We start from the raw sequence: 25,613 nt of genomic DNA, 5'->3' as shown, positions 1-25,613 counted from the left end.
CAAGAATACAAAAAAAAAAAAAAAAAACTTGGATTAGTAACTACAGAAGCATTGAAACTAAGGAAAAAAATATATACACATATCTATATGCATATAAATATACAGTGGGGGAAATAATTATTTGATCCCTTGCTGGTTTTGTAGGTTTGCCCACTGACAAAGGCACGAACAGTCTATAATTTTAAGGATAGGTTAATTTTTAACATTGAGAGATAGAATATCAAAAATAAAATCCAGAAAATCACATTGTATAAATTATATACATTTATTTGCATTTTGCAATGAGAAATAAGTATTTGATCCCCTACCAACCATTAAGAGTTCTGGCTCCTACAGACCAGTTAGATGCTCCTAATCAACTCGTTACCTGCGTTACAGACAGCTGTCCTACATAGTCAACTTTATAAAAGACTCCTGTCCACAGACTCTAACCTCTACAACATGGGCAAGACCAAAGAGCTTTCTAAGGATGTCAGGGACAAGATCATAGACCTGCACAAAGCTGGAATGGGCTACAAAACCATAAGTAAGATGCTGGGTGAGAAGGAGACAACTGTTGGTGCAATAGTAAGAAAATACAAAATGACTGTCAATCGACATCGATGCACCATGCAAAATCTCACCTCGCGGGGTATCCTCCTTGATCATGAGGAAGGTGAGCGATCAGCCTAAAACTATATGGGGGGAACTTGTTAATGATCTCAAGGCAGCTGGGACCGCAGTCACAAAGAAAACCATTGGTAACACATTACTCCATAAAGGTTTAATATCCTGCAGTGCCCACAAGGTCGCCCTGCTCAAGAAGGCACATGTGCAGGCCCATCTGAAGTTTCCAATGAACACCTGGATGATTCTGTGAGTGATTGGGAGAAGATGCTGTGGAAAGATGAGACAAAAATTGAGCTCTCTGGCAAGAACAACTCGCCGTGTTTGGAGGAAGAGAAATGCTGCCTATGACCCAAAGAACACCATCCCCACTGTCAAGCATGGAGGTGTAAACATTATGTTTTTGGCTTGTTTCTCTCCTAAAGGCCCAGGACTACTTCACCGCATCAATGGGAGAATGGATGGAGCCATGTACTGTAAAATCCTGATTGACAACCTCCTTCCCTCCACCAGGACATTAAAAACGGGTCATGACTGGGTCTTCCAGCAAGACAATGACCCAAAACATACAGCCAAGGCAACAAAGGAGTGGCTCAAAAAGAAGCACATTAAGGTCATGGAGTGGCCTAGCCAGTCTCCAGACCTTAATCCCATAGAAAACTTGTGGAGGGAGTGGAAGCTCTGAGTTGCCAATAGGCACCTTCAAAATCTTAATGATTTACAGTAGAGATGATCTGCAATGAGGAGTGGAGCAAAATTCCTCCTGACATGTGCGCAAACCTCATCACCAACTACAAAAAAACGTCTGACTGCTGTGCTTGCCAACAAGGGTTTTACCACCAAGTATTAAGTCTTGTTTGCCAGAGGGATCAAATACTTATTTCTCACTGCAAAATGCAAATAAAATTTATACAAATTTATACAATGTGATTTTCTGGGTTATATTTTTGATATTCTGCCTCTCAATCTTAAAATTACTTACTTCCCCCACTGTATGTATGTATGGATACACACGTATACATACACACATATGCATATTATATATACAAAATAAAATGGAAAAAAAAAAAAAAATAGAAAAAAATAACTTGGAATAGTAACTTTAGAAGCTTTGACATGAAGAAAAAAAAAAAAAAAAAAAAAAAATATATATATATATATATATATATATATATATATATATATATATATATATATATATATATATATATATATATATACACATAATGACAAAATAGAAGAAAAAACTTGGAAAAAAATAAAATATGTATACTCAGACAAAAAAAATTAAAAAACATCAAATAAAAACAATATTGTATATGTGCTTGCACTTCTAAAATAAAATGTTCTCCGGCTTTAGTGTATATAGGGCAGAATTAGCTACTTTCTGGGTACAAATGAAGCTCAATTTGCTCTTAATCTCCGCAGGAATATATGGAGAAATCACGTTCTGTATAAGAATATGAGAAGTGTTTGCAATACTGCTTTAAGATGAGAGTAAAACAAATTAAGTATATAAAAAAAAGAAGAAAAAAAGAAGCTGGTGTTGCGTTGAGAAACTTCAGAATACGATGCAATACCACCTCCCCTCCAGTAGAGGGCGACATCTTATTTCCCATTGTGTCCTTATACCAGGAATGGCAGGTCGCAGTATGACCATCTTTTCACTTGGCTTATCTGTACAGCCTGGAAGCGTGGGCCGGCTCTGGATTATAATCCTTGTGAAGGATTAATACTAAATAATAATATAATATATACTTTATTTATAATGTCAATAAAATCTGTACAAACTTTGTATCCTAAGTAAGAAAAATAGTTCAACCCCCGTGGCAGCGGCCAAATCCCTCGGTCTTCTCTGTCGTCATACGGAGCAGAGTGTGGTGATTTGCTGAATTTTGCCCATGTCTATTAAAAGCTGCTTGATGCGTCTCTTTAATTGCGGCAGCCTCGCCAGAGGGTCGGGGGGCTCCAGGTCCCCAGTGAAATCCAGCCAGCTCTCTAAGACTTGGAGGAAATGAGAAAAAGAGAGTGTCACACAGGAAACGGCTGTAAACATGTCAGAATGTTAGTGACGGATGGTGTCATCATTTATTTCTCCTGCGGGGGCGCTGCAGGGGAATAGCACAATTGCTGGAGACTCTCTGGTACGGCGACCGCTGGGACTCTCAGCACTGAGGAAACTGATCAGCTTGTTTTGGAGATTCCTTCTTACAAGAGGAGATTGGTTACGTATATGCATTTATACATATTTTATAGTTTCTATGTTGCGCAAAAAAAAATTATATTTTGGTACCATGTTAGCCAGAAAAATGGCCAAAAACAACAAAAGTATACTAAGAGTGATTGGCTAACCAGAAACATTATATCTGAAAAACCTACTAAAGACACTATTCTCCAATGTACCGAACACTGATGCATGAGAAAAACCTAGAGTTGGCAGGGAGGGGAGGGAGCCGGCGAGACGAGAGCCGGCGGGACGAGATGGGAGGGGAGCCGGCAGGACGAGAGGGGAGGGAGCCGGCGGGACGAGAGGGGAGGGGAGCCGGCGAGTCAAGAGGGGAGGGGAGCCGGCGGGACGAGAGGGGAGGGGAGCCGGCGGGACGAGATGGGAGGGGAGCCGGCGGGACGAGAGGGGAGGGGAGCCGGCGAGACGAGAGGGGAGGGAGCCGGCGAGACGAGAGGGGAGGGGAGCCGGCGAGACGAGAGGGGAGGGGAGCCGGCGGGACGAGAGGGGAGGGGAGCCGGCGAGACGAGAGGGGAGCCGGCGAGTCGAGAGGGGAGGGGAGCCGGCGAGTCGAGAGGGGAGGGGAGCCGGCGAGACGAGAGGGGAGGGGAGCCGGCGAGACGAGAGGGGAGGGAGCCGGCGGGACGAGAGGGGAGGGGAGCCGGCGGGACGAGAGGGGAGGGAGCCGGCGGGACGAGAGGGGAGGGGAGCCGGCGAGACGAGAGGGGAGGGAGCCGGCGGGACGAGAGGGGAGGGGAGCCGGCGAGACGAGAGGGGAGGGAGCCGGCGGGACGAGAGGGGAGGGGAGCCGGCGAGACGAGAGGGGAGGGGAGCCGGCGAGACGAGAGGGGAGGGAGCCGGCGGGACGAGAGGGGAGGGGAGCCGGCGGGACGAGAGGGGAGGGGAGCCGGCGGGACGAGATGGGAGGGGAGCCGGCGGGACGAGAGGGGAGGGGAGCCGGCGGGACGAGATGGGAGGGGAGCCGGCGAGACGAGAGGGGAGGGGAGCCGGCGGGACGAGAGGGGAGGGGAGCCGGCGGGACGAGATGGGAGGGGAGCCGGCGGGACGAGAGGGGAGGGGAGCCGGCGGGACGAGAGGGGAGGGGAGCCGGCGGGACGAGAGGGGAGGGGAGCCGGCGGGACGAGAGGGGAGCCGGCGGAACGAGAGGGGAGGGGAGCCGGCGGGACGAGAGGGGAGGGGAGCCGGCGAGACGAGAGGGGAGGGAGCCGGCGGGACGAGAGGGGAGGGGAGCCGGCGGGACGAGAGGGGAGGGAGCCGGCGAGACGAGAGGTTGACGCGAGTGAGCGAGGAGACCGATGTGAGTGGGCATGAGAAAGACAAGGCTGATTTAAGAGGGCATGATAGAAGAGAGTGCAAGCTACATGAGAGGGCCAGGGCGACAGAGTGGGTGTGGGAGAGAAAGTAAGACGGCACCAGCCGGGATGCATAAGAGAGAGTAAGGGCTTGTGCAGATGAGCGTAAATGCTATCCGGCATTTTGATGGCTAGCACTTGCCCCGTGTCCGTCTGATGAAAAATGAGCCAATGAGTCTGTGGAAACCATCGGCCGGCACTTGGATGACATCTGAGTGCAGTCTGATTTCGGTGCACTGAGAGAATGGAAAAGATAGGAGATTTTTTTTCCTCCATCTCCTCATTGATGAGGATCGGAGCAGAATATGATGTCAGTCTAACCAGAGTTTGATCAGAGTGTGATTTGCATAAATCGGCCCGATTTTCTTGGGTGAGAGATTCTACGGTCGTTTGTAACAGACGTTTGACTGTAAAGGGTGTGGGAAAGAAACGAATGAAAATAAAGTGGAGAGACGTGAAAAGAAACCACATGTCCGTACCATCTACTTCCTTCTCTATGAGGTCCATGCGGCTGGTGACTTCATTCTGGACGTTCTCGATGTGAGTGAGAAGATTGAGCTGCCACTGGAGGTGCGAGTCCAGCTGCTCCTCCGCCGCCTTCTTGTCATTGCACGCGTCGGCTGATACAGCCTGGAATAGAGTAGAGGGATGAGGTTTCGCCACATAAAGGGGTCAGTAGTTTCCCCCCACCTCCCACATATCAGTCTATGAAGATGAGACATGAGGTGCTTTACGGTGGCTGATTCCACCCTGTAGAGCAGTAATGGCCGCCTATGTCCCTGAGGACTTTTATGGTTCGTCTCTCACCTGCTCAGTCCGTCTCTCTGTATTTACATGATCTGAGAGTCGTCTCTTCGCCTCTGCGTGAAAGTTACTCTTGTGGCCGTCCACCAATACACCGTTGTTTTCCTCAGACTTTCCGGTGTCGTTTGGCGTTTTGTTTTCTACGCCGGAGTCCTGGGGCTTCTGGTAGCTATGCTCGTTGGTTATGTACGTCTCATCCGTCTTGCCCAGCTTGTTTGTTGACCCTTTATGATTCTGACCGCGAGTACCTTTTCCTTGAAGGGACCAGAGTCGAAGGTCAGGGTGGTCTTTGTTCCTGCAAAGTGGTCAACAAAAGAAGGGTCAACATTTAGTTTTTATCAACTAACAAAATGCAAAATAAATGAATAAAAAATAAATTAAAATCACATCAATATTTGGTGACGGCCCTTTGCCTTCATCAATACTTCTTGGTACTGTAACACACAGTCAGGGATTTTATGGGATAGTCATGTGTAGGAGAACCCAATTATGCCAAACAATATTAACGATCATCATTGACTACAAATCATCAAGTGACTACAAGAAACAGCCGTGTAGGAGGCTTAAAACTGGGCGAGAAACGGCCAAACTACTAATAAGGTGAGATTGTGGAAAATAGTTTTATGTCACAGATTATACATCATTACAAAAGTGAGTACAGCAACAGGACACAAGGTAGTTATACTGCATCAGCGAGGGGTCTCCAAGGGAAAGCAGACGGGAGCTCCCTGATGTGCCATTCAAGTTCTTTATTGCTTTCATAAACCTCCAAGGGACTCAAAAGCAAAAACGGCCTCTTCTGGGCACAAAGATAACACAGCAAATAGACAGTTCATGTAGCAGGATATATATTATTATTGTTATACATTTTTTATAGCGCCATTTATTCCATGGCGCTTTACATGTGAATACGGGGCAAATACATTAAACATGAGCAAAAAACAAGGCACACAGGTACAGGAGGAGGGAGGACCCTGCCCGCGAGGGCTCACAGTCTGCAGGGGATGGGTGAGGATACAGTAGGAGAGGGTAGAGCTGGTTGTGCGGAGGTTCAGTAGGTTGAGGATCACTGCAGGCTGTAGGCTTGTCAGAAGAGGTGGGTCTTCAGGCTCTTTATGAAGGTTTCCGTGGTAGGCGAGAGTCTGATGTGTTGGGGTAGAGAGTTCCAGAGTAGGGGGGAAGCACAGGAGAAATCTTGTATACGATTGTGGGAAGAATAGATAAGAGGGGAGTAGAGAAGGAGATCTTGGGAGGATCGGAGGTCGCGTGTAGGTAAGTACCGGGAGACCATGTCACAGATGTATGGAGGAGACAGGTTGTGGATGGCTTTGTATGTCATTGTGAGGGTTTTGAACTGGAGTCTCTGGACGATAGGAAGCCAGTGAAGGGCCTGGCATAGGGGAGAGGCTGGGGAATAGCGGGGAGACAGGTAGATTAGTTGGGCAGCAGAGTGTAGGATGGATTGGAGTGGTGCCTGTCTGCCAGGGTGTAGAGGGGAGGCCAGAGAGTAGGAGGTTGCAGTAGTCAAGGCGGGAGATGATAAGGACATGCACTAGTGTTTTTGCGGTGTCGCGTCAAGGAATGTGAATACAGTATGGTCTCACCCAAACAGATTACAGTACTTTCTCCCAGAACAAAGAGAGGCACGATCCCACCAGTCTCTGTATCTAATTCAGTCTGAGCTCCAGTAGCCTCCAGCACCGAGCATTAGTATTCAACTCTAGGGACAGTTCACACTGAAAAGGCTACACCTTCCATACGTTGGTCTGTAGCTCCAACACACACAGACAACTCCGCTTTCTCAGCTTACCCAAGCCGTCTCCATTCAGAGAGAGACCCTGGCATGTCTCTCTCCCAGCTTCAGCTCACATTTTGGCTGGTCACTCACCAGCAATACACTCGACTCTGCTTCATTCAGCAGATGGACACTCCCTCAGGAGACTGCCACTTCATGAATCTACTACCTGCTGGTGCATCTAATCAAGACCCCTCAAAACTGGTATTTAACCCTATAAATTCCCCAGTTATGCTACACTAGATGGTGGCCCGATTCTAACGCATCCGGTATTCTAGAATATGCATGTCCACGTAGTATATTGCCCAGCCACGTAGTATATTGCCCAGCAACGTAATATATTGCCCAGCAACGTAATATATTGCCCAGTCACGTAGTATATTGCCCAGCCACGTAGTATATTGCCCAGCCACGTAATATATTGCCCAGTCACATAGTATATTGCCCAGCGACGTAGTATATTGCCCAGCCACGTAGTATATTGCCCAGCCACGTAGTATATTGCAGTCAAGTATTACCCAGCCACATAGTATATAGCACAGCCCACGTAGTACGGTATATTGCCCAGTCACGTAGTATATTGCCCAGCCACATAGTATATTGCCCAGCCACGTAGTATATTGCCCAGTGATGTAGTATATTGCCCAGCCACGTAGTATATTGCCCAGTCACGTAGTATATTGCCCAGCGACGTAGTATATTGCCCAGCGACGTAGTATATTGCCCAGCCATGTAGTATATTGCCCAGGCACGTAGTATATTGCCCAGGCACGTAGTATATTGCCCAGGCACGTAGTATATTGCCCAGCCACGTAGTATATTGCCCAGCCACGTAGTATATTGCCCAGTCACGTAGAATATTGCCCAGTCACGTAGTATATTGCCCAGTCACGTAGTATATTGCCCAGTCACGTAGTATATTGCCCAGTCACGTAGAATATTGCCCAGTCACGTAGTATATTGCCCAGTCACGTAGTATATTGCCCAGGCACGTAGTATATTACCCAGCCACGTAGTATATTGCCCAGTGACGTAGTATATTGCCCAGCTACGTAGTATATTGTCCAGCCACGTAGTATATTGCCCAGTCATGTAGTATATTGCCCAGCCACATAGTATATTGCCCAGTGACATAGTATATTGCCCAGTCACGTAGTATATTGCCCAGCCACATAGTATATTGCCCAGTGATGTAGTATATTGCCCAGCCACGTAGTATATTGCCCAGTCACGTAGTATATTACCCAGCCACGTAGTATATTGCCCAGTGACGTAGTATATTACCCAGTGACATAGTATATTGCCCAGTCACGTAGTATATTGCCCAGCGACGTAGTATATTGCCCAGACACGTAGTATATAGCAGAGTCACGTAGTACATTGCCCAGTCACGTAGTATATTGCCCAGCCACATAGTATACAGCACAGAGCCACGTAGTATAGAGACTTAAAAAAAAATAAATAAACATATACTCACCTATAGCCCGTTGAAGTCCTGCTATACTCACCATCCGCCGCCTTTCCCGGTCCTTGCGACGCTCCTGGGATCGCTCCATTGCAAGCGGCAGCTTCCGGTCCCAGGGCTGGTGTGAGCAGGACCTATGATGACGTCGCAGTCACATGACCGTGACGTCACGGCAGGTCCTTGCCGCACACCAGCACTGGGACCGGACCGGAAGCTGCCACTTGCAATGGAGCGGTCCCGGGAGCGTGGCAAGGACCGGGAAAGGCGGCGGAGAATGAGTATAGCAGGTTTTTTGGTTTTTTTTAATTATTTTTAACATGACCTATTTTTACTATTGATGCTGCATAGGCAGCATCAATAGTAAATAGTTGGGGACACACAGGGTTAATAGCAGCGGTAACGGAGTGCGTTACACCGCGGGATGTTACCGCTGCCATTAACCCTGTGTGAGCGGGATTACGGAGCGGGCGCTGGGCAGTGAGTGCAGGGGAGTAGGGGAGGGACTAATCAGACTGTGCCCGTCGCTGATTGGTCGCGGCAGCCATGACAGGCAGCTGCCGAGACCAATCAGCGAACGAATAACCGTGACAGAAGGACAGACAGACAGACGGAAGTACCCCTTAGACAATTATGTATATAGATCCTCCCCACCTTCTGCCCAAACCCGAGGGCTGAGCATCATCGGCTAACCCACAATGCCAACAGAGAAGCCACTCTACCTAATCTGCTAATTGGCTCCCAGCTCCTTGGGTACACCATTCACATAGAGCTCTGCTACCAACAGATTACATACAGAGCTTTGCCACCTACAGACTACACCCAATGCTCTGCCCCCTACAGACTACACCCAATGCTCTGCCCCCTACAGACTACAAGCAATGCTCTGCCCCCTACAGACTACACCCAATGCTCTGCCCCCTACAGACTACAAGCAATGCTCTGCCACCTACAGACTACACCCAATGCTCTGCCCCCTACAGACTACACCCAAAGCATTGCCACCTACAGACTACAAGCAATGCTCTGCCACCTACAGACTACAAGCAATGCTCTGCCACCTACAGACTACACGCAATGCTCTGCCCCCTACAGACTACACCCAATGCTCTGCCCCCTACAGACTACATCCAATGCTCTGCCCCCTACAGACTACACCCAATGCTCTGCCACCTACAGACTACACCCAATGCTCTGCCCCCTACAGACTACACCCAATGCTCTGCCCCCTACAGACTACACCCAATGCTCTGCCCCCTACAGACTACACCCAATGCTCTGCCCCCTACAGACTACACCCAATGCTCTGCCACCTACAGACTACACCCAATGCTCTGCCCCCTACAGACTACACCCAATGCTCTGCCCCCTACAGACTACACCCAATGCTCTGCCCCCTACAGACTACACCCAATGCTCTGCCACCTACAGACTACACCCAATGCTCTGCCACCTAAAGACTACACGCAATGCTCTGCCCCCTACAGACTACACCCAATGCTCTGCCACCTACAGACTACACCCAATGCTCTGCCACCTACAGACTACACGCAATGCTCTGCCACCTACAGACTACACGCAATGCTCTGCCCCCTACAGACTACACCCAATGCTCTGCCCCCTACAGACTACACCCAATGCTCTGCCCCCTACAGACTACACGCAATGCTCTGCCCCCTACAGACTACACCCAATGCTCTGCCCCCTACAGACTACACGCAATGCTCTGCCCCCTACAGACTACACGCAATGCTCTGCCCCCTACAGACTACACGCAATGCTCTGCCCCCTACAGACTACACCCAATGCTCTGCCCCCTACAGACTACACGCAATGCTCTGCCACCTACAGACTACACGCAATGCTCTGCCCCCTACAGACTACACGCAATGCTCTGCCACCTACAGACTACACGCAATGCTCTGCCCCCTACAGACTACACGCAATGCTCTGCCCCCTACAGACTACACGCAATGCTCTGCCCCCTACAGACTACACCCAATGCTCTGCCACCTACAGACTACACCCAATGCTCTGCCACCTACAGACTACACCCAATGCTCTGCCCCCTACAGACTACACCGAATGCTCTGCCACCTACAGACTACACCCAATGCTCTGCCCCCTACAGACTACACCCAATGCTCTGCCCCCTACAGACTACACCCAATGCTCTGCCCCCTACAGACTACACGCAATGCTCTGCCCCCTACAGACTACACCCAATGCTCTGCCCCCTACAGACTACACCCAATGCTCTGCCCCCTACAGACTACACCCAATGCTCTGCCCCCTACAGACTACACCCAATGCTCTGCCCCCTACAGACTACACCCAATGCTCTGCCCCCTACAGACTACACCCAATGCTCTGCCACCTACAGACTACACGCAATGCTCTGCCACCTACAGACTACACGCAATGCTCTGCCCCCTACAGACTACACCCAATGCTCTGCCCCCTACAGACTACACGCAATGCTCTGCCCCCTACAGACTACACCCAATGCTCTGCCCCCTACAGACTACACGCAATGCTCTGCCCCCTACAGACTACACCCAATGCTCTGCCCCCTACAGACTACACGCAATGCTCTGCCCCCTACAGACTACACCCAATGCTCTGCCCCCTACAGACTACACCCAATGCTCTGCCCCCTACGGACTACACCCAATGCTCTGCCACCTACGGACTACACGCAATGCTCTGCCACCTACGGACTACACGCAATGCTCTGCCACCTACGGACTACACGCAATGCTCTGCCACCTACGGACTACACCCAATGCTCTGCCACCTACAGACTACACCCAATGCTCTGCCACCTACAGACTACACCCAATGCTCTGCCACCTACAGACTACACCCAATGCTCTGCCACCTACAGACTACACCCAATGCTCTGCCACCTACAGACTACACCCAATGCTCTGCCACCTACAGACTACACCCAATGCTCTGCCACCTACAGACTACACCCAATGCTCTGCCACCTACGGACTACACGCCATGCTCTGCCACCTACGGACTACACCCAATGCTCTGCCACCTACGGACTACACCCAATGCTCTGCCACCTACGGACTACACCCAATGCTCTGCCACCTACAGACTACACCCAATGCTCTGCCACCTACAGACTACACCCAATGCTCTGCCACCTACAGACTACACCCAATGCTCTGCCACCTACAGACTACACGCCATGCTCTGCCACCTACGGACTACACCCAATGCTCTGCCACCTACGGACTACACCCAATGCTCTGCCACCTACAGACTACACCCAATGCTCTGCCACCTACAGACTACACCCAATGCTCTGCCACCTACAGACTACACCCAATGCTCTGCCACCTACAGACTACACGCAATGCTCTGCCACCTACAGACTACACCCAATGCTCTGCCCCCTACAGACTACACCCAATGCTCTGCCACCTACAGACTACACCCAATGCTCTGCCACCTACAGACTACACCCAATGCTCTGCCACCTACAGACTACACCCAATGCTCTGCCCCCTACAGACTACACCCAATGCTCTGCCCCCTACAGACTACACCCAATGCTCTGCCACCTACAGACTACACCCAATGCTCTGCCACCTACAGACTACACCCAATGCTCTGCCACCTACAGACTACACGCAATGCTCTGCCACCTACAGACTACACGCAATGCTCTGCCACCTACGGACTACACGCAATGCTCTGCCACCTACGGACTACACCCTATGCTCTGCCACCTACAGACTACACCCAATGCTCTGCCACCTACAGACTACACGCAATGCTCTGCCACCTACAGACTACACCCAATGCTCTGCCACCTACAGACTACACGCAATGCTCTGCCACCTACAGACTACACGCAATGCTCTGCCACCTACAGACTACACGCAATGCTCTGCCACCTACGGACTACACGCAATGCTCTGCCACCTACGGACTATACCCTATGCTCTGCCACCTACAGACTACACCCAATGCTCTGCCACCTACAGACTGCACCCAATGCTCTGCCACCTACAGACTACACCCAATGCTCTGCCACCTACAGACTACACCCAATGCTCTGCCACCTACAGACTACACCCAATGCTCTGCCACCTACAGACTACACGCCATGCTCTGCCACCTACAGACTACACGCAATGCTCTGCCACCTACGGACTACACCCAATGCTCTGCCACCTACAGACTACACCCAATGCTCTGCCACCTACAGACTACACCCAATGCTCTGCCACCTACAGACTACACGCCATGCTCTGCCACCTACAGACTACACGCAATGCTCTGCCACCTACGGACTACACCCAATGCTCTGCCACCTACAGACTACACGCCATGCTCTGCCACCTACAGACTACACGCAATGCTCTGCCACCTACAGACTACACGCAATGCTCTGCCACCTACAGACTACACGCAATGCTCTGCCACCTACAGACTACACCCAATGCTCTGCCACCTACGGACTACACCCAATGCTCTGCCACCTACAGACTACACCCAATGCTCTGCCACCTACAGACTACACCCAATGCTCTGCCACCTACAGACTACACCCAATGCTCTGCCACCTACAGACTACACCCAATGCTCTGCCACCTACAGACTACACCCAATGCTCTGCCACCTACGGACTACACCCAATGCTCTGCCACCTACAGACTACACCCAATGCTCTGCCACCTACAGACTACACCCAATGCTCTGCCACCTACAGACTACACCCAATGCTCTGCCACCTACAGACTACACCCAATGCTCTGCCACCTACGGACTACACCCAATGCTCTGCCACCTACAGACTACACCCAATGCTCTGCCACCTACGGACTACACCCAATGCTCTGCCACCTACAGACTACACCCAATGCTCTGCCACCTACGGACTACACCCAATGCTCTGCCACCTACAGACTACACCCAATGCTCTGCCACCTACAGACTACACCCAATGCTCTGCCACCTACGGACTACACCCAATGCTCTGCCACCTACAGACTACACCCAATGCTCTGCCACCTACGGACTACACCCAATGCTCTGCCACCTACAGACTACACCCAATGCTCTGCCACCTACAGACTACACCCAATGCTCTGCCACCTACAGACTACACCCAATGCTCTGCCACCTACAGACTACACGTAATGCTCTGCCACCTACAGACCACATCACGCACAACACAGGCCCCGTCGCCTGCACAGCCTGTGACCTTGTCACCACAGCTGGTTCCTGGCAGCATACTGAACTACTGGGCGCTACCACTTCAGCCCACAAATCCCATAGCATGCAGTAAGTATTTGACCACTCCCTCTTTGTGGGACATGGAACCAGTCTGTGCATATGTTCACCTTAGCCATGGGATAGTCCTTGGCACTGCCATCGATACACCTTACCCCCAACACCAGGGACTAGCACTTGCTGAAGTCTCGTCACTTGGACACCGTTTCACAGTAACCTGGTACTCCTGAGGCGCCTCACCAGGATGAGGAACAGCACTGCAGGCAGGGTAGTCAAAGTAGCAATGTGCTGGCCTAAGCGGCAGTTCATCGGGCCCCGGCATGGTGGGCCCCGGTTCCCCTCCACACAACTCAACTTAAAGAGACGGCTCCCAGCTCTAAGTGCTCCTCTGAACCATACTGTAGCTGTGACACCATAATACCGAGGCAATGTCGCCTTCCAGCAAGACAGCACCTCCATGCTTTCAGACCATGTCTGCAACGCTATAGCCATCTTTATCTAGGAAATCCAATCCATACACTGCAATCACCTGTGCTCTCTGGGATTTCTTGCCCGCACTCTCCACCAAGTGTAGGAATTCTCACTTTCAGGTGGGCATTAGATTGCGTTCACACAGGCAATGCAGTTTGATCCAAACATGTGCAGTTTTATTGCTTTCATAAAACCAGGAATTCATAACAAAAACAACCTCTTCTGGATACAAAGGCATCACAGCAAATAAACATTTAATTTAGCAGGCACATATGTCAATGCAGGCTCACCCGATCAAATTACAGGCCTTTCTGCCAGAGCAAAGAGAGGCGTGATCCCACCAGTCGCAGTATACCCTTAAGCTCCAGATCCAACACCAAACAGAAGTATTCAAATCTGGGGGAAGTTCACACTGAAGCGGCTGCAGCTTCCACACATTACTCTGCAGCTCCAACACACACACTGCTCAGCTTTCCTAGCTGACCAATGCAGTCTCCATTCAGATAGACTCTGGCAAACCACTCTACAAGCCACAGCTCACAGATAGATAGACACACAGTGTTAGGAGCATGTGAACTCATTGCTGACCGATCCCAAGTGGCAGCTTGAACAACTGTTTTGCATGCAGCTCTGGATGTGACTGGACTCAAGAAGTAGGATGCAACATGAAGCAAATATAGTGCAGCAATTGCAAATTTACTCCTCAGTCTTTATAGATTATGTCCAGGTGGATAAACGAGTCACAAAAAGGATTAGATTGAAAGTCATCACTTACTTCAGAATCCCGAATTTTAGCTGCAGTCCGTGAAGTATTTCGGTCACGCCGTACACGTCCGCCAGGAGATGGTGCGTAGATACGATCTTCTTGGCGTTCAGGTAAGAGTAGTTCTCGTTTATGAAGGAGAGGCCGCACATGCGTCCGCTATTAAACCAATCCCTGTCGTACTTGTATCTCGCGCTCCATCGTTGTCCTGAAAAATTGAAGGCAAAGGAAAAAAAAAGATCTGAAAAAAAGCTGCAAAACTTAAAATGATAAAAGTACATAAATAAGAGGACATGGCCATATCAGCCCCGCCAACAGCCATTCTCAGGATGGTGGAACATTTTTAACTATACATATTAACCATTTAATTTATCGCAAGGGACTGGCCGAATCTGCAGCAAAAGCTGCACATGTGCAGTGCTGAGCCTTCCTGCCTTTTAACTTCCCTCCGTACAGTGCATATTCTGCTGAAGTCCTGGAGAATCGGAGGTTGAGCATCATCTGCACTGAATGGACTGGACCAGATATTATTACTATTATTATTATTGATATAGCACCATTGATTCCATGGTGCTGTATAGGAGCTGAATCCTTTCCTTACCTGGCGGGTCGCTGCACACATAGCAGATGTACTGCTCAGGAATACTGTCCTCCAGGAGCCCCATGCAAATGCTGTGCTGCCAACACAGACACTCCTCGCACTGCAATACAGATGAAATAAAGCATTGTTGTGTAACGGGAATTACAAAATGTCACTCTACATGGTATAGCCTAACGGATGATCCAAGAAGCCTGGGACAAAGCTGCGATTCACATGAGGACTAAGATGGCAAACATGGCAGCCTTCAGCAGGTCCCCCGGCTGCCATGATTGCACACCGACAAACAGGCATCTGTATAGTTACACAGCAGCGATCAGAGGTAGCTCCGGTCGCTGCTGTTAGAGGCGGCTGGCAGGCTGTGAAACACATGCAGCTTGTGCCTGGTATGGAGAGGACTAGCTCCTGAGCCCCGCTCTACAGGCTCCTAACCAAGATCTGTGATGAAAATGTACGCCACAGGTCGCTAAAGGGTTAAGTTCCCTAAGGTTTAGAATCTTAGAAGGATCAGGAACCCACCTGAATCATGAAGCCGTTCTCCTCATCCATCTGGCACACACACCTGACGATCTCACCGGCGCCTTCCTCCTCGTCTTGTGACTCCTCAAAGTTTGTGGAGTCGAACTCCTGGTTGTACTCGTCACCGCTGAGGATCAGACTCTCGGTAGACGAGTCGTCAAGGAATTCCATGTTGGAAAGGGCTGGTGGAAAAACAGCAGAGAGAAAAGCTCAAGAGCGGTGTTAAACAGCCGACATTTCTCTCTAAGGCTACATTCACATTGTTGGGCGCAGCGTCGTCGACGCACACCGACGCATGCGTCATCTTTAACATGGGGGGGGGGGGGCGCATGGACATGCGCCGGTATGCGTTGTATTGCGTTTTACGACGCATGTGTCATATTGAAGCACAGACAGGGCGCAGAGGACGCTACTTGTAGTGTTTCCCCTGCGCCGAAATTCCTGCTCTGTACGATCTTATGACAATGCATGCGTCGCAAAAGCTGCGTTGTGTACATGCGTTGTTGGTTGCGTCGCCGACGCTGCGCCCAACAACGCAAATGTGAACGATACCTAAAGGCAGCGATCGGCTCAAGCTCAGACCGCTGCTGTTTAAGCAATTCAGTACTGCTGTCAATTTTTACAAAAAAACTTTTATGTTTGGCATCAGCAGGGGAGACAGATGCGAGACGGAGGGCTCAACGCGACACGGACAGACGCGACACGGACAGACGCGAGACGGAGGGCTCGACACGACACGGACAGACGTGACACGGACAGACGCGACGCGACACTGACAGACGCGACACTGACAGACGCGACACTGACAGACGCGACACGGACAGACGCGACACGGACAGACGCGACACGGACAGACGCGACACTGACAGACGCGACACTGACAGACGCGACACTGACAGACGCGACACTGACAGACGCGACACTGACAGACGCGACACTGACAGACGCGACACTGACAGACGCGACACTGACAGACGCGACACTGACAGACGCGACACTGACAGACGCGACACTGACAGACGCGACACGGACAGACGCGACACGGACAGACGCGACACGGACAGACGCGACACGGACAGACGCGACACGGACAGACGCAAAACTAACGAAGAGATACATAGAGAGAGGTACGAGACAGATACATACATGGAAGACGAATAGCTACAGTGGCTTGTAAAAGGATTCATTCCACATTGTCTTTTTTCCTATTTTGTTACATTACGTCCACAGTACACTCTATAGAGTTGGCTTTTATGGACGAGTGGGCAGAAAAAAGTCATTACTCACACAAATTCGAAGGTTTATCTTGTGTTTGGATGTGGTAGACTCCTCAAATGTATGGAGGAAGGTGCTACGGTCAAATGAGACCAAAATTTAACTGTTTGGCCACCAAGGTAAACGCTATGTCTGGCAACACACCAACACAGCTCATTATCCCAAGAACACCATCCCCACAGTGAAGCATGGTGGTGACAGCACCATGCTGTGGGAATGTTTTTCGGCAGCAGGGACAGAGAAAATAATCCAAGTTGTGGGGAAGATGGATGGTGCAAGATACAGAGATATTCTAGAGAAAAACCTGTTTCAGTCTTGTCTTGTTGGAAGGTGAACCTCCATCTTAAAACATTAACAATGACCGAAAGCATTCTGCTAAAGCAACCCTCGAGTGGGTTAAGAGGAAACGTGTAAATGTTTCAGAGTGGCCTGGTCAAAGCCCAGACCTTAATCCAAGTGACAATTTGTGGTCAGACTTGAAGATTGCTGTGCACCAGAGGAAACCATCGAGCTTGAAGGAGCTGGATCGGTTTTGCCTTGAGGAATGGGCAAAAATCCCAGTTGCAAGATGTGGAAACCTCATCCAAAACGATTTGCAGCTGTAATTGCGGCAAAAGGAGGCTCTACAAACTATTCACCCCCTCTACTCATTCTACTCTATTCAACTATTCATCCCCTCTACTGACTTTAAGGGGGTGAATAGTTTTGCACACTGAAGTTTTCACTTATGTTGTCCTATTTGTTATTTGCTTTACAACAAAAAGAAAACCAAATGTTCATAATCGTAGGCATGTTCTTTACACAAACTAATACAAACCCTTACAAAAAACAAACAGTGAAATTCCAGGTTGTGAGATAGCAAAACACGAAAGACGCCAAGGGAGGTGAATACTTTTGCAAGCCACTGTGGAGGGAGAGAATTAAGGGACGTTGCAGGGTTTGAACGTACTTTCTCCAGTGAGATCCACAGACAGGATGGCGCATGGGAACTGGAAGGTTGCGTTCTTTACGGTCAAAGTGTTGTTTGGAACAACAGAAGTGGAGGATGAGAGTATGACCGGAGAGACGCTCCTCTCCAAGAAGTCCAAGGACACTCCTTCATAGTCGGAATGTTCTGTAAAGGGACAACAAGTATTTAAAGAGAGCAGGATACCACAAAAACATGGAGTGCACAGACCACCGGAGACCCCTATAGAAAGAGCCGGCTCCCACATACTGTGTAACAGGAGGTGCCAGAATATTTACTAATATGAGGGCTTACAACTTTTGGAACTTTGTAAAATTAATAACTATATCCTGTGTTTGTGGCCGTTCTTTGAGGTCCAGAACTATTGTATTTATCCACTGATGGAGCGGAGTGAGGATTTGTTCTTGGTACTGTGCGGACATCTTTATTGGGACCATCTTGGCCTATACACAATGTTTCTATAGCTTTTTATTTCTTTTGCAGAGTGTTATTTGCAATAACTAGAAAACAGCGATTCCGGCATTTCAGTATTTTTCTTTACATACTTTCCTCTATAAAGAAGATTCTATATTTTGGCAGAATGGACTTGCAGCTGGTGATGCCTATATATAAACATATTTTGTATCACAGGATTAAGTCACCGCAGAGTCTAGAAATAGGGAAAATATATTGTTAAAATAATGTAAAAAAAAAAAATATATATATATATATATTATATATATATATATATATATACACACTGTGTGTGTATACATATATATATATATGCATATATATAATATATATATATATATATATATATATATATATATATATATAATTTATTTTTTTTACATTAATTTAACAATTTATTTTCCTTATTTCTAGACTCTGCGTTGACTTGATCCTGTGATACAAAATATGTTTATTCCTGAATGGTGGAATTCACTGGTGCTGAAGACGTTACGACCTCACTCGCCGGATGAGATACATGCACGAAAGGCAGGTATCATGTGTCTTACCATACAGCACACGGGCACAATAGCCGCTGTCCATGTGCGCATTTTGGCAGCTGTGTGAGGCCATAATGTCATCGGCACCTATGATGTGGAAGAGAGAGGTGGAAAACCCATGTAAATAAGATAAGAACATTAGTGATGACCGGACGTGCTTGGATAAGGTGTTATCTGAGCATGCTCGCATCCTATCCGAGTGACTTCGGCGTCCTCGAAAAAATAGAATTATTCTTACCGTTAATTCGGTTTCTAGGAACCTTCCACGACGGCATATGGAGGTTGTCTCTTTGCCCTAATGGGGAACAGGAAACACAGAGAGGTTTAAAAGGACCTCCCACCTGCCAGTGACTTACAACTGAAACCATAGCACCGGTTTACCTTCTGAATCCCAGAACTAGTCCAGGAATATGTATTGGGTGGGAAATTAGTGCCGTCGTGGAAGGTTCCTAGAAACCGAATTAACGGTAAGAATAATTCTATTTTCTCTAGTCACCTTCCACGACGGCATATGGAGGAATACCAACTAATTTGGCACTAGGGAGGGACAACGGCCTGGAGAACTTTACGGCCGAAGACTAAGTCCTTATTGGACAATACATCTAATCTATAATGCTTAGAGAAGGTATGGAGTGAAGACCACGTTGCTGCCCTGCAGATCTGCTCTGGGGATGCACCTGCTCTTTCTGCCCAGGAGACTGACGTAGATCTTGTTGAATGGGCCTTGATCCCTACTGGAGGTATTTTGTTTTGAGCAAGGTAGGCTTCCGTTATGGCTTTTTTGATCCATGTAGCAATGGTACTTTTAGCTACTTTTTTCCCCTTATTTTGCCCAGAGGGATGGACAAAGAGGTTATGATCGATTCTGAAAGCACGGGTCTGATCTAAATATTGCAGCAGAATACGTCGGACATCCAGAGTGTTGAATCTTCTTTCTTCCGAATTTGCAGGATTATGGCAAAAGGTTGGTAGAACAATCTCTTGGGAACGATGAAAATCAGAGACTACCTTCAGAAGAAAAGGATCTAGACGAAGTACTATTGAGTCATCTCTCACTAGAAGATACGGCTCTCTTATAGATAAGGCTTGTAGTTCACCCACTCTTCTAGCCGAAGTTATGGCTACCAAAAACACAGTTTTATAGGCAAGATTTTGAAGAGAGCAGGAGGACAAAGGTTCAAAAGGCGGGCCTGTAAGACCTTGGAGCACCGCATTAAGATCCCATTGGGGAACTATGATCTGTTTTCTAGGATTCATCCTAGTTGCTGATGTTAAGAACCTTTTGATCCAGCGATGACCTGCTAGATCTTGATCAAAAAAGGAGCTAAGTGCCGAGACCTGGACCTTGAGAGTACTGGGTCTAAGACCCATTTCTAAGCCCTTTTGTAAAAAATCTAAAATGTTAGGTATATTGGGCTTGAGAGGGTCTGGAAGGTTAGGCAAACAAAATGACGAAAACTTTTTCCAGATTTTGTTGTAGATGGCGTTGGTTACTGGCTTTCTCGATTTTTGGAGAGTAGCTATGACAGGGTCCGATAGCCCTTTTGCTTTCAAGACTTGGGCTTCAGAAACCACGCCGCTAAGTTCCATTTCTGAGGGTCTGCGTGGAGAATAGGACCCTGAGAGAGGAGATTGTTTTTTAGAGGTAACATTACCGGTCCATCCACTTGTAGTTGGATGATCAAGTTGAACCAACTTCTTTTGGGCCAAAAAGGAGCTATCAGGATAGTCGGGGTTCCTTCTATGCGTATCTTCCTTAGAACCTTTGCAAGGATTGGGATTGGCGGAAATGCATAGGCAAGCTGGAAGTGCCAATCTTGGACTAGGGCATCCACTCCTCTGGGATTGCCTCTTGGGTTCAAGGAAAAAAAGGTTTTGACTTTTGCGTTCTGGTGAGAGGCAAAGAGGTCGACCTCTGGAAGACCCCACTTTTGTACTAGCATGTTGAACGTTTGAAGATCCAGGCTCCATTCGCCAGGATGAATGTCCTGGCGACTCAGGTAGTCTGCTTGAATATTTGCAGTCCCTTCTAGGTGAATTGCCGTCAGGGACAGTAAGTGTTTTTCAAACTGAGGAATTTTGTACTGCCCTGGTGCTTGATATGAGCCACCGTGGTCATATTGTCTAAATAGATCTGGACATGACCAGAAATCTGACGGCTTGCTGCTAACAGGGCCTCTTCCACAGCTTTGAGCTCTCTGAAATTTGACGATTTCTCGCTGATCGACTGGTTCCAAAGACCTTGGTAAGGAACATGGTTTATTATGGCTCCCCAGCCCCTACTGCTGGCATCTGTCTTGATCGTGGTCAGCGGAAGTTGAATCCAGCTCACACCCTTCAGGAGGTTTCTGGAATTCATCCACCATGTTAAGGATGCTTTCACTCGACCGGGTGTGTGAATCCTTTTTGTTAGAGTGCCAGGCCGACCATCCCACCTGTCTAGAATGTGGGTTTGGAGAGTTCTCGAGTGAGCTTGAGCCCAAGCCACCGATTGTATGCAGGCTGTCATGGAGCCTAAGAGAGACATTCCTTCTCGAAGAGTAGGAAATCTCGTCTCCTTGAATCTTCTGACTTTTGCTACTAATGGTAGCCTGTGATCGTCTGGGAGAAAGGACATCTGTTTTGCTGAGTCCAGAACCACACCCAAGAACTTTCTGGTTTTTGAGGGTTGAAGCTGAGATTTTTTCATATTTGGAATCCAACCCAGAGACTTCAATATCTCTAAAGTGGTTGTCACATGGGACATCAGGGTCATCTCGGTGGGGGCTACTATCAGGAGATCGTCCAGGTAGGGCACTATACAGACACCTTGACTCCGGATAAATGACACTGCCTCTGCCATGATTTTGGAGAATACTCTTGGTGCTGAGGAAATGCAGAAGGGAAGGACTCCAAACTGATAGTGCTCCACTCGATGACTCCCCTGTATCGCAAACCTGAGGTATTTTCTGTGTCTCGGGTGGATAGGAATGTGAAAATATGCGTCCTTCAGGTCGATGGTTGCCATAAAAGAGTGATGTCCTATCAGAGGAATTGCAGATCTTACAGACTCCATCTTGAACTTGCGATATTTCACATGTTGGTTTAGACCTTTTAGGTTTATAATAATTCGTACATCCCCTGAGGGTTTGGGTACTAAGAACAGCCGGGAATAATGTCCTTTTCCCTGTTCCAGATGTGAAACTGGGGAGATCACATTTGATTCCATAAGATCCCTGAGACCCAATGTCAACAAACTGTGATCTCTTGAAGTCGGAAGGGTAGTAACTTTTAGACCCTGAGGGGGGGAAGAAATTAACTCTATCAATAGGCCCTCCTTGATGACATTGAGGACCCAGTGGGAACTGGTGATATTTTCCCACTGAGCTACATATTTTGAGAGTCTCCCCCCTACCGGGTCGGAGTCATTGTTTGTCCTGTTGGGGCTGTTGCTGGGGGACAAAAATATTTTTCCCTCTACCCTTTGCGTAACTCCAACTGCCGGTTTTGCCATTCCCTCTTTGAGGTGGCTGAGACTGTGGGGCACGAAAAAACCATTTCCTCGGTTGTTTTTGCTCCGGGAGTGCCTTTTTCTTGTCAGTAGCCTTGTCAAGAATATCGTCTAAGGCCGGACCGAAAACATAATCTCCCTTAAAGGGTATAGCACACAACTTGGCCTTTGAGGTGATATCACCGCTCCATATTTTAAGCCAGAGGGCTCTTCTAGCAGAGTTGGAGAGTACGAGAGATCTGGCGGCCACTCTAACGGATTCTAGAGAAGCGTCAGCCAGAAACCCAGAGGCTCTATGCAGGATGAGAAGTGAATCTAATAATTCACCTCTTGGGGTACCCTGAGATATATGAGACTCTAATTTTTCTAACCAGCAGGAGAGGGCCCTGGCAACACAAGTGGAAGCGACATTGGCCTTAAGGATAGACGTAGAAGTTTCCCAAGATTTTTTTAGGAGGCTTTGAATCTTTCTGTCCATAGGATCCTTTAATTGTGAAGAATCCTCAAAAGGGAGTGCTGTTCTTTTGGCGACTCTAGCCACCTGCACATCAACCTTAGGAATGTCCAATTTGATTGTTTCACCCTCTAGAGGAAATCTATGCTTCATCTCTGAAGGGGTACTGAGGCGTTTCTCAGGCTGTTCCCATTCCTGATCAATCATACTAACAATGTTAGCGTGCACTGGGAACCCCACTCTCTTCTCCGATCTGAGACCACCAAACATCTGATCCTGTATGGACTGTGGTTCATATTCCTCTTCTAGGCCCATAGTATTACGGACAGCAGATACTAGATCCTCAATGTAATCTGAGGAAATACGGTAGTTACTTACCGATAACGGTATTTCTCAGAGCCCATGACAGCACTACCAGAGAGAGAGAGAGGGAATCCGCCCTTCAGGACAGGAAACCTACAGGATAAAAAGGGCGGTACCTCTCTCCTGCGTCAGTTTGGTTTACATAGCATCAGAGGTCCTCCAGGTTAGTGACAACAGGAAAATATACAATTTTAACAAAATACTTATCAGGATTACACCGTGTATAAATTAGAAACACACATTTCATATAATAAGGTGCTCACCGCACACGTGATAGGGTGGGAATAAGCAGGTGCTGTCATGGGCTCTGAGAAATACCGTTATCGGTAAGTAACTACCGTATTCTCAGTCGCCCATGACAGCACTACCAGAGAGAATTACAGAGATCATTGCTTTAGGGAGGGACCACAGCCTGCAAGACCCTTCTTCCGAAGGCTAAGTCAGACGAAGAGGCCAAGTCTAAGCGGTAGTGCCTAAAGAAGGTTGAAGGTGATGACCAGGTGGCCGCCTTGCAGATTTTGTCTATTGGTACCTCCGACCTTTCGGCCCAGGAGGTCGCCATGGCTCTTGTAGAATGCGCCTTGAGCCCCTCAGGAACTGCGTTTCCCGTGGACGAGTATGCCAAGGCTATCGCATCAGTTACCCAGCGAGCTATAGTGCTTTTGGAGGCTTTGAGTCCTTTCCTAGGTCCCTGAAAACAGATAAAGAGAGACCCTTCCTTCCTATACTGTCGGGAGGACTCTAAGTAGTGTATTAAACACCTTCTCACATCTAAGGTGTGGAACTTTTCCTCTTTTTTAATTTTAGGGTTTGGACAAAAGGAGGGAAGGATTATTTCTTGGGACCTGTGGAAATTGGAAGCAACCTTGGGTAGATAAGCGGCGTGGAATGGCTGCTGGAGCGGGTACTGCGGGTGCCTGCAGAGGACCTTTTCTTTTGGTCATCTGGCTTGCGCTGGTGGTGCCGCTGACGCTGACGTTGCTGCTGCTGCTGCTGCTGCTGCGGTGGCTGCTGCTGCTGCTGCAAGGGCTGCGCCTGCTGGAGCTGCTGGTCGCTCTCCTCCATTATTAGGACTGCATGCAGCAAGGAGCGGTTCCACAGCGGTGTTTAAATATCATATCTTTTGGCGCCGATTCACCCCCTCCTCCAGGGCTGCGTTCCCGGAAAGCGCTGATCCCCCTTGGATCACTGAGCATGCGCGCTCTGCCCGGGACCCGGAAGTAGTACTTTCTATATCCGGTGCGGCGGCCATCTTGGTGTCCTTACACACACCACGCCACCGCTCCGAATCAGGAAGTGCCTGCTCACCGCCGAGGCACACCGGGTCCCCGAAGCCCCTACCCCAATCTGGGGAGGCGGCCGCGCTTCCCTCCGCGCACTCTGCAGCCCCATCGGACCCAGCAGCGGCAGCGTCGGATACCGCGCCAGCCGTGACAGGGGCCTCCCCGCCGTCATAGGTCGACTGGTCGTCTCCGGATCTCAGGTACCATCCTAGAGGGTTCCCTGTCAGGACAGGAAACCAAACTGACGCAGGAGAGAGGTACCGCCCTTTTTATCCTGTAGGTTTCCTGTCCTGAAGGGCGGATTCCCTCTCTCTCTCTCTGGTAGTGCTGTCATGGGCGACTGAGAAAGAGGTATTTCCTGACCTCAGCTTTAGGTGATACAGGATCTTCCCAACCCACAGATGAAGTATGGGAGAGATCTGAATCAGAGTCCGATTCAACCACCTGAATTTTTCTCTTTTTAGCTGGGGAATGTGGTGGCGGTGGCGGAGGTGGAGGAGTAAAAGCTGCTAACGAAGATTGCACTTCCTGTTTTACTAAGGAGCGAATTTCATCCAGCAGAGATGGTTGCTCAGCTTTTACAATCTTGTCAGTACATGGCTGGCAGAGCTTTTTATCCCAGTTAAGAGGGAATTTAGTAGAACAGACCGGGCACTTCGTTTTAATAGGGGCTTTAGGGGCAGACTTTTCTCCCTGAAACGGAAAGGGAGAGAGGAGTGAGGACACTAAACCCCCTATAGGTACTACCTCCCGGATCCTATCCCTGCAAACACTTATTGTAGCAGGGGTAGCGCTGGGCTCCGCAGATGCAGGGCACAAGGAACCATCCATACTGGGAAAATTAGCCTTACCTCAGTGGTGGTTCAGCAGGGTTTAAGAACGCTGTCCGCACCTGCCTCCAGCAATCAAAGAGTT

The 25,613-nt window shown here is 48.9% G+C and overlaps 1 protein-coding gene across 1 annotated transcript in view; it reads right to left on the bottom strand.

Annotated features, from left to right (window-relative positions):
• Nucleotides 1–2,349: 2,349 nt before the first annotated feature.
• PHF20L1 (PHD finger protein 20 like 1) overlaps nt 2,350–25,613 on the bottom strand; it is a 110,131-nt gene continuing 86,867 nt past the window's right edge. The window contains exons 15-21 of the mRNA XM_069731936.1: nt 18,099–18,263; nt 15,875–16,056; nt 15,359–15,458; nt 14,770–14,965; nt 5,011–5,302; nt 4,683–4,833; nt 2,350–2,610 (exon numbers count right to left, since the gene is read on the bottom strand). Coding sequence (XP_069588037.1) covers nt 2,468–2,610; nt 4,683–4,833; nt 5,011–5,302; nt 14,770–14,965; nt 15,359–15,458; nt 15,875–16,056; nt 18,099–18,263 — 1,229 coding nt within the window. The 3' untranslated portion in view covers nt 2,350–2,467. The remainder of the gene's footprint in view (nt 2,611–4,682; nt 4,834–5,010; nt 5,303–14,769; nt 14,966–15,358; nt 15,459–15,874; nt 16,057–18,098; nt 18,264–25,613) is intronic.

Source organism: Ranitomeya imitator, chromosome 6, assembly GCF_032444005.1.
Source record: "Ranitomeya imitator isolate aRanImi1 chromosome 6, aRanImi1.pri, whole genome shotgun sequence".
In the NCBI taxonomy this organism is placed as follows: Eukaryota; Metazoa; Chordata; class Amphibia; order Anura; family Dendrobatidae; genus Ranitomeya; species Ranitomeya imitator.
This window is presented reverse-complemented; position numbering and strand designations above follow the sequence as displayed.